The 9,874-nt window shown below is 40.6% G+C and overlaps 1 protein-coding gene across 1 annotated transcript in view; it reads right to left on the bottom strand.

Annotated features, from left to right (window-relative positions):
* Positions 1–7,321: 7,321 nt before the first annotated feature.
* LOC124073168 (major centromere autoantigen B-like) overlaps positions 7,322–9,874 on the bottom strand; it is a 73,707-nt gene continuing 71,154 nt past the window's right edge. The window contains exon 6 of the mRNA XM_046415207.1: positions 7,322–8,773. Within this exon, the coding sequence (XP_046271163.1) occupies positions 8,729–8,773 (45 nt within the window). The 3' untranslated portion in view covers positions 7,322–8,728. The remainder of the gene's footprint in view (positions 8,774–9,874) is intronic.

The raw sequence follows: 9,874 nt of genomic DNA, 5'->3' as shown, positions 1-9,874 counted from the left end.
AGGACTGTCACAGCATCACTGAATCACAATCAATGTCGCTGTCAATTCATTTTCTGTGATGTTTGCTTTAACAATAAGCAGAGGGCAGTAAAGCAGAAAACCCCAATAATGAAACAGAGCAGAAAAAAATGAGTCATTTCTAAAATGTAGAAGACTCTAAGTGGAATAGGAGGCTGTGGGCTTTTGTCCCTACTGCACCCGTACGGCATATACCGTCAGTCTGGATTATGATCTGCAAACTATCAAAAACTTGTCTAAAAAACACAAGGAACCGTTCTTTTAAAATCTCAAGCAAAGAGCTACAGGACAGCTTGGGCTAAAAAAATGAACTTCTGCTGGGGCTACATCTGTCTAGAGCTCTGCTCTGTCTCTTGTCATCACAGTACATTACAGGGAATAACAGTCATCCTGTCTCCTTATTTAGTAATGTGTACTATTAAAATTGACCACAGAACCCTCAGTGAGGCAATGAAAGACCAAGAAGCTGACTTTCCCCTGGAAAATAAGTCAGCCTGGTGTGAGTGCATTGGGAAAGATGATAATGACACTGTGGCCTCAATATGTACGCTGAATTGAAGAAAGTCAAAATACTGCTCCATGCCCAATTCTCAACAATTCAGCGACTAAATGTGTTCTTCAAAGCAAAGTTAACAACATAAAATGCCTGCTGCCTTCTGTGTGGCTTCGAAACCCACAATTTAACCTACTGAATTTGAAAGTCTGACATGTTTCGGCTGTTTTATGTGCAAAAAGCGCAAGACATTTTGGAGACAGACAACTGACCATCAATTCCCTTCTTGTAAAAAGAAGTTATTTTTTGTATCAGATGTACATACATACCTGTGTCACTCATGTTCAAAGAATACAGTGGCTTCTATGATACTTGATACACCTTTTTGCAATTATATATACACCCACACGATAGCACCTGAAGAGAATAACATGCACATCCTGGCAGACTACCATTCCTCCCAGCGGGACTACAAGGACAGCTGGACGACATTCAGTTGTCCCTGTAGTCCAGCTGGGAAGAATTTCAGGGAATAAAGACAGACACTGCATGACAAATTTTTCCTCAAAGATTTTAAATATGTTGTGCAAATTAAGTTAATGTAATCAATGACTGAGCGTGTGCCTCTTCACATTTTAAAGACTTGGACGCTAGACCCGATCGTTATGTTGCCCAATCTCAAGCTTCATACACACATCCCCAGGCCGTCGGCCGAGTGCCCAAAGGTTTCATCAGCTCGGTGGCACTAGCTTGCTGGAAACTGTTGTAAGAAAAAGCTTCAAACAGAAATGTGTGACCCTCTCCAAGGCGGCTGCAGCCTCCTTCCTTCTGATCCTCATTTCATTTGACCTACAATATAGCTGTAGTTGGATTTGATTCAGTGAGTATCTACTCTGAACTGTATCACCTTCCGCATTTGAAGGACCTGACTTTGTCTGAAGTCAAGTTTATTAATACGGGCCAAAGTCACAAGTTCATCTCAGACTTAACAGTCTGTAGAATGACACCCTCTGTCCTTAGATCAGTGATATAGAGGGGGAAAAAAAAGAAAAGAGAAGCCTCACTCTTTCATCATGAGGAGGCATACATTAAGTCTGGTATGTACGGCTATGACAGTGGCAGTGGTACAATTGCAAGACTGTGTAAATGAACTGTTAAGTACGATATAAAGGAAACATTAAGTGTAATAAATCTCAAGAAAAGAGCTTATTATAAACATGATGTTTTGAAATGCGCAAAAATCAACATTTAGTCAAGACTGTTTAAAAGTTTTAAAACAGCTTTCGGCGATGTGGACAAAGTTGACTTGGATTCTCTCAAAGTCAAATAATTCAGGAAAAAGGTCACATTCTAGTGTCAAATTGTACATGAAAAAAAAAATCACCACAGAGGTATTAGCATTTTCTTCCATTTCTAATCCTTTTCCAACGATGGGCCTATCTAGTTTTGCATTTGGAGGCAGCCTGAGCAGTCATATCTCATTCAGAAATGAAAGAGGGTTATGGAAATGTGTGTGATGAGCCAGGTGAAATTTGGCCAGGGCTGGCATAAACATTTACACAGAAACGAATAAACCTCTTTAATCATCCAGAATTACCACTCTGCATCCCAGATGAAGCAAAGCGAGCCAAATTGAGCCTGCTGGGTGTTTCCTGTCATCTGTAGATGCCTAAAAATGCTTGAGAAGGTTGTAGGAATCCATGTGGGGACATTTTGTCATTGACTTGATCTGACTCACTACAGAAACCTGCACATCACATTGTCTTTAGTATTTTACCCCCCTGATACTGATCTCATCTGGAACACCATCTACTCAAACTACCCTCTATCTCTCCCACAAAGCAGTAATTTGCATGTTTGCTGTTCCAAATAAATGGTTTCAAAAGAAAACATGCCTGAGCAACCTCTGAACTGAGATTTTACCTTAATCTAAGCGGATCAGAGATCAGAGGAGGCTGTTCAACACAGTCTGTTAGAAGTCATGAAATAAGCAAATATATTGATCATTCACCTTTCTTTTGGGCATTAACCTCAGTTTTTATTAGCCACGTTAGCGATTTGGCTCTAGGGAAGGCAATGACGGCCTGTCGAATTCGATCATCCACCCAGTTTGAGATCTCTCAACAACTACTGGATGAGTTGTCATGAAATTTTGTGCCAAACATTCACTGTTCTCAGGTGATGTAACCTGATAGATTTGGTGGTCCTCTGGTGCCACCGTGAGGATGACATTTGGGGTTTGTGGACGAAAAAGTCTTGACAAATATTGGAGGGATTCCCTTGAAATTTGATACATAAATGCAAGAAAAAGCAAAACTAATGAGATTCCCATACATCTCTCTGATGGTGAATGTGGTCAATATGATCAGCATTATAGCTGTTAAACATCTGCTTGTTAGCAGGTAAGCACATTGACGATAGCATCAAGTTCAAAAGCCAGGTAGTAGCTTCACAGATCAACAAACATGGCTATAGACTGTTGTTGTAACTCAGTGCTGCTATATGATCCACACACAGTTATTGAAACCTAAACATGCAACTTGCATACTCTACTGTAAAATTAAGGAGGTGTGTCTACTTCGAACTATTAATCACTTCTAAACTAAGGTAAGCTTCGCAGAGGTGTGCCAGTCCAGTAAACACTCTAAAACACATCATCCACCCTGTCTGAGCTTATGTTAAGATTGAAGAGTGGCTCTGGGCTTAAAAATAGTTCTAAGTTGCATGCCAGTGGCATTACTAATAATACTAACATGCATTCTCATCAGGCTTCCTCTGGAAGTATCTGAGGACGCAGAGAGGGAAGAGAGTTTTAAAAGGGAAGCGATGTCTCTTAAAATGTTTCCTTCAAAAATCAACAAGTTCTATTGTGAGGGGGGAAAAAAGTCCTAAAATTTCATTAGAGGAGAGACTGTGGTGTCTTTCTGAACATAAACTGGTGAGAACAAAAGAGCAGGGCAGTACCCCCTTCACTGGTAAGATAAATGGTGGGATACTTTTTTAACAACTTGTAGAATGACTTGTAGAGGTTCAAAAAAAAAAAAGAGGACAGGAGGGAAGAAAATGGTCAGAGAAGGCTGGGAAGGCAGTTTTGTTTTGAGGATGAGGTATTGTAGCTGCTGTCTCTGCCTTTTCTGAAGATTAAACAAAGGTGGATTCTATTGACAGGTCAGTCTGACTAATGAGGTAATCTGGAAATCGTCGTTGAAAGCGCAGTTCCTATTTTGTCAGCCCCGTTCTTGATAGCCAGGTTAAGTAGAGAAGGGGCATAAACGGACAATGATTTTTTTAAAAAAATGGTAAGAGTAAAATTCGTGACTCTCATGTTGACATAGAAATCCAATTTCCAGAAAGTGAAGGGCACATTTGATCTTGTTTAGATGTGTGCACTGACCATGCTTTGAAAGCCAAGGCTCTTGTCTAAAGTGTCTGGGATTACTGTTATCTCTGATGGACCACCAGCAGAGTGGGCAATAGCAGCGTTTTTAGCGCCTGACTTGACTATCAACTGCCATGTCGGACAGCACAAAGTGAGACTCACATCATGGCTGTATTCCGAAATCGAGATTAAAAAAAAAGGTGGCACATGAAAGTTCATACATCTTTGTTATTTGGGTGTTTGTTGGTGATTATGAATGATGCAACACAACGGCAATTCAACTTGCCTGAAGACTGTGGACTGGACATGACCGAGGACATATTCAGTGAATACAACCAAATTCATCAACTCCTAGGATATGAAAATCAAACGCACATTTGTCCTTGTTTTCTTGTTACTGCAGGCCTTAAGCTTTTAGCAGTGGTGTACAGAGAATAAGAAATGACAATGAAATGTGTCTTGTATCCTGCCACATTAACAGACTCTTAAAAGCAGTGTGAACCGTGAACACAAAAAAACGTGGAGCTCTTACTTAACAAAACAGCCTGAGGCAAACTGAAAACTGCTAGAGGAGATAAGTGAACCAGAAGATCATCACAGGTAATGCAGTGATTTGATTCATGAAGTATACTTGGCAAATTTAATCTGCCATACAGACTGGAACTAGGATCAAATGCGCTTTTGTGCTGCAGCAATGCGAGTCAATAAGAAAAGACAGAGCATATATGTTAGGGAAACAGTGGACTTCAACACAGTATGAATACAATACCGAGTAAACAGTCTTTAGTGTACAGTTAGATGGATGATACTGATGCAGAGAGGGAAGTGCCTCCTAAGATTTAAAAGGCGACGTGAAATGACAAGGGTCAAGGGTCATTAATGTTTCATTTCAGGAAGGGCAGAGGAGCAGTGAACCTTGGACGGACCACATACGGGTATTTGTTTCACTCCCCCACAAACACACAAATGCTTGATACTACTGCAGTAGTTGCTGACCAAAGAAAGAAAGTCAGAAAGCTGAACAACAACAGGCTCACATATGAAAAATCTACTGGGGAAAAAAAGGGGGATGAACAGTCATGCAGAATAAAAATCCACCAGGGAGAAAGCACAGAAGCACGTAAGTACTACACAGCACTAACAAGGTCTGCAGTAATAATGGGTAAAGTTGATGTTGCAGGTGGTTGCCATATGTCCATTGAATCTTGAGGTAGAAACCTTTCTGGCTGTAAGGGTAAGCAGCATGGGGCCTCTGAGAAGTTAACATCCCATGCTGGGCATCGTGGAGACAGCCGGAGGACAGACGAAGAACTCAGCTGCTGCCGAAAGGAAATCTTCAATGGCTGGACGTGCATTTTTATGTGTGCCAGACTTCAACCTCGTGTTACAGACATCTGCTACCAGAACCCGTTAAACTATGACGCTGATACATTAGTAATTGGAAATTAACTGACACTGTTTTTGTTAAAATAAATACTTTAGAGCAAACGTTTAGCAGAATTTCAGTGGGCATTTTCATGTTGCTGCTAATGGCTTAACCCTCAAAAAGGAAAAAGAAAAAAAAAGCGTATACACTGGACGCAGAGGGTATGTGGCACTGATTTGATTCACACTTTGCTGCAGTGTTTTCCTCCTCCCTGCTTCCAACTCATACAGCTTCTGACACATACTAGAGCACTCCTACACACTGAACTACACAGAGGACGCTGCTCTCTTACTTCCCATCTTGCAGAGAATGAATAAGGAGAGAAGAGGATATTAGGTCATTTGGAAAAGCACTTTCAGATGCTGGAGTTTGTGTGAGCTTGTTGATTTGTTTTGCTCATGTGTACTGCTTTACACTATGCATAATGGATACAAGAATTCCCCAAGAGCCCTGCATTGGGAAAACACAATGTGCAGTCATACACCAGGCAGCAGAATGCACGTCTGGGGTATGGGATGAGATTGATATTCTGTACCAGACAGTCTGTAGGTGGAGAGGTGTTTTCACCAACATTATGCAACTTTTTAAATATTATCAGATTGATATTGCTTGGACTTCATTATTCAAAACGACCATTATGACACTGTTCATATTGTCAAGTCCAACAAGACTCTGTGAAGTGAATCTTTTCCTTAAATAATGCAACACACACAAAAGACAATCTGATATCTTTTCCTGAAGCATGTAAAGCAACTGGCACAGAGACTGAAGATAAAAATGGGTTTCTTATATCAGAATAAAGGGTCTTTCTGTCTCCAGGACAGGAAAATAATTGTGCCGCCCACCATCATGACTTATCCTTTATTGTATATCCTTTGTTCTCAGGCTGGATTTTGAGACTCGTCGTCTCATCCCACTGATTTAAAACCATTTTTTTTTTTTTTTTTTTTAGTGATGTCTGATGCTGTATGTGCTTTTGTTTGGTCCTTTTGTTTTTCCTTTTGTATTTGCTTGTTTTTCTGTATCTCTGCTGAATCCAGGTCTCGCTTGCAAAATAAATCTTGATTTCAATAAGAATAAATGATCAAAACAAAGGTTGTATATATATTTCACAGTAGTATGATTTTCTATTACAGTGGTGTTGTTGGATTTAATATATATATATATGTATATTTTAAAGGCCTGGCCCTTATCTTCATGTAAACAAAAACTGAAAAAAGTAAAATGTTAATAGATTTTGATTTAAAAATTAACCGAGTGCATGGAGTTTGATTATCGCTGTTGCAGCTTTTTTATGTCCCACTTATGAGGGAAAAAAATAGACAGAGACTATATGGCAACTACTTTCCCTTGGTAACTCATTGAGAGACAAGTACAGATTGCCTCAAATAACAAAGAACAATTGCTCTGTCAGTATTTTCAGTTTTAGGGCAGGGGCGTCGCATTAACTTCAAAATATCTGTCCATTTAACCCAGAGGTCAAGCTGTAACAAGCTACAAGATGCAAATTTTCACCTTGTAGCAGGAACTGTATTGTTAGCTCAAGCTGTCAATTGTCTCACTTTATTCTCTAAAACTTGTCACTCATCTTGATGAGCTGTCTACCTTGAAACGACATCTAGCCTGCGGGGGAGCTTACCAGCATCCACACAGCTACTGCAGGCATCGAAGCAGCAGATGGCATGAAAACAGAAAACATGCCTTCCTGTTTGAATGGTGCTCCAGGGGCCCAACCAATAAGCACTGACACTCAAAATTTTAAAGTTTAAATTATGCTACATGCATCAGGACTGTGCAAACATAATCCAGCAATCTGAGATGTTTCACATCATTTAAAGGGATTAACTCTTTCACAAATCATATAAGCCCATCATATAAGCTTCAAGTGCTTGTATCGGATGTTTGTCACTTCCTTTATATATCTATATATATATATCTATATATATAGAGAGATATATAACACAGCAATAAATAGAAAAAAAACAGAGTGTATATATACGGAGCCAACTGACATGTCCTGCTGTCACTTCTTTTCCTTTACTTTCCCCTACTTTCCCAACCAAGAACCTATGTAGCCAATTGGCCAGTCAATGAAATGAGCACAAGAGTGGAAAATGGAAGTGAGGTTGGAACAACTTCCCAAAAATAGACTCCCCTCGGCACACACTGTCATACTCTTACACCGCAACAGCATGGAAGGCTTTAGTGCCTTCAACTAAGAAACCACACCATCTTCTTTAAGGGAAGCTGGCCTGCATTTCAAAAATAGTGGGACACAACTTTGGGGTCAATTGCGCTCAGAGACGGGAAAGTAGAGTGAACCAGAGTGGGTCAACCAAACCTCAGATCTACGCAATACTTGAATGCTACATTGGAGCAGACATTTGAGTGGGTGTTGACAAAACGTCAGTAGCTGAGATCTATATTTTATGACATTTAATTTTGATACACCATTTCATTGGGTTGCACGGGCAGTTCACGAAGCCTCAGTTAAACTCCAGAAGAGGAGGTTTAAGGCAAAAGGTATCATCTCTTTCACTCACTTTCTATCTGCTCATGTTTCATGACCTTTGAGTCAAATGCAACCTGAAATTCGTGATTTCAAATGTCAGGCCAGTCAGAATGATGTAGCTGCTTAAAACTGAGATTACTGACAGGTCTTGATGTTTTGCTCCTCATTTCATTCTGATTGTTTTTAGGGAGACTGTAACTGTAGTGTAAGTAACTGAGTAGGTGGGGGTATTTGAGATCTAGTGCAATATAAAAAGAATGAGAAAATATTGTGCCAATATACCGTACCTTTCTTATTGTCAAAAAATGTCATGAAAAGTCCAAAACCGACACTGACACTAAGAAAAATACAGTTATGTTTTTAATAAAAACAAAAAAATGCATAGTTCAGCTGATGCAAAACATTTCACCCAGTACTTGTAACCTGCTCTCTGACTCTTGCTTCCCCTTAGCACACTGTATACTGATCAATATTCTTGACAAGCCAAAATGCGATCATTAGCAAAACCTTCACCAACTGAGTTCATGTATGGGGTGTTTGGTTCACCACAACAATTCAGCCCTGACCCTATAGATGACCTTTAAATTTCACAATAGGCAGCTCACAATAGCTGCCATGTGCCTAGTGGTTTAATCTCCACAGCCCATCTGCTGTGGCTGCTGCCTGTGAGTTGAATCTGGGAGAGGAGAGGGAGTGCCCAGTTTTCCTCTGAAGCTCATGGGTGTCAGTCTGTCTCCCTACATCCTGTGGGACAGCTGTATGTTAATGTGCACAAGAGGCCGGGGACAGCAGCAGTCACTGGGATTGCCAGGCAGACACAGAACAAGGACCCCCTTCTCAGTGGGTAGCCAAAGGCATGAACTTGGCAGATTAGACATTCAGGAAACAAATAAGGCTCCATCACAAACAGGCATCCGAAATCCACAACAAAACAGACCCACAACCCTGCAGAGAGAGCCGACAAAGAGGAGAAAAAAAAATTTAACTGTTAAAGTGATCAGACTGAAAAACTCCTGTCTGTCAATTTGCGGTTCCTTTCGGAAACAAATTACATGCTGTAATTAGGAAAGACTTAATTTATTCTATTCTCAAGAGTCCTTATATATTAAAAGAAACTACAGAATTAAGCTCAGACAGATAAAATCAAAGGGAATTAATTTTTGCCAAGTGTTGGGTTGTGTTTTCCATGAGCCTCAAGAAATAAGAGGCTAGTGGTCAGAGACAGCCAGATGTCTCAGATAGGACAAGCACAGTAAAATGCTGATGCTTGGAGAAAATTAAATAAATAATTCAAGGCCAGACAGATCTAATCTTGACGTGATGATGACGGAGGACAGGCAGGGGCGTGGGCAGCAGTAAAGGACCCCACGACTAGTCCCCCTGCATTCGTAAACTGTTGCCTGGCAACAGGATTCGCTCTCACTGGCCTCCAGGCTGCAGTGTGCTGCCTCTGGCCTCATCCAGGGGTAAGGCTCTTGTTTGCTATTAGAGACAACCAATTCTGGAAATGGATGCAGGGGACGCCATTCAGTAATGAATCCTACAGAGGCTGCTAACAAAGGATTCAATTTCAAGAATATAAGGCCATTTTATTTCAAAATGTGAGACAAAGTCATAAAGCGTGGCTAGGCAGGCAGAAGGAATTTCTTGCCATGAGTATTGAAACGGTTTGTCACTAACCTTGCTCAGCTAACAATGCCACAAACATCAGGCCACAGCCCCAACAGGCTGGAAGCAATCATCTTTAAAAGAAACAGCCCAGCCTCTAGAGTTTTTCTTTTTCCCTCCTGTATTGGCCATGCCATCTGTCTCTGATGCACTCACTGGTGATGTTGCTTAATTGTTATGCAGGGGAGATGGGCTCACAACAAATGGATTGTAACCAAGCATTCAGTCAGTCTCCGAAATAGCCACATCATCTGTGTTTCTCTTGTACTGTACTCACAGAGATACAGATTACATCAAGACGAAGGAGACGAAGGCACCACCAAAGGGTTACATGATTTACACAATGTTCATTTGAAGTTAACACCAGTGTTAAGAGAA

Source organism: Scatophagus argus, chromosome 2, assembly GCF_020382885.2.
Source record: "Scatophagus argus isolate fScaArg1 chromosome 2, fScaArg1.pri, whole genome shotgun sequence".
NCBI lineage: Eukaryota > Metazoa > Chordata > Actinopteri > Scatophagidae > Scatophagus > Scatophagus argus.
The sequence above is the reverse complement of the archived record's forward strand: the minus strand, read 5'-3'. Positions and strand labels throughout refer to the sequence as shown.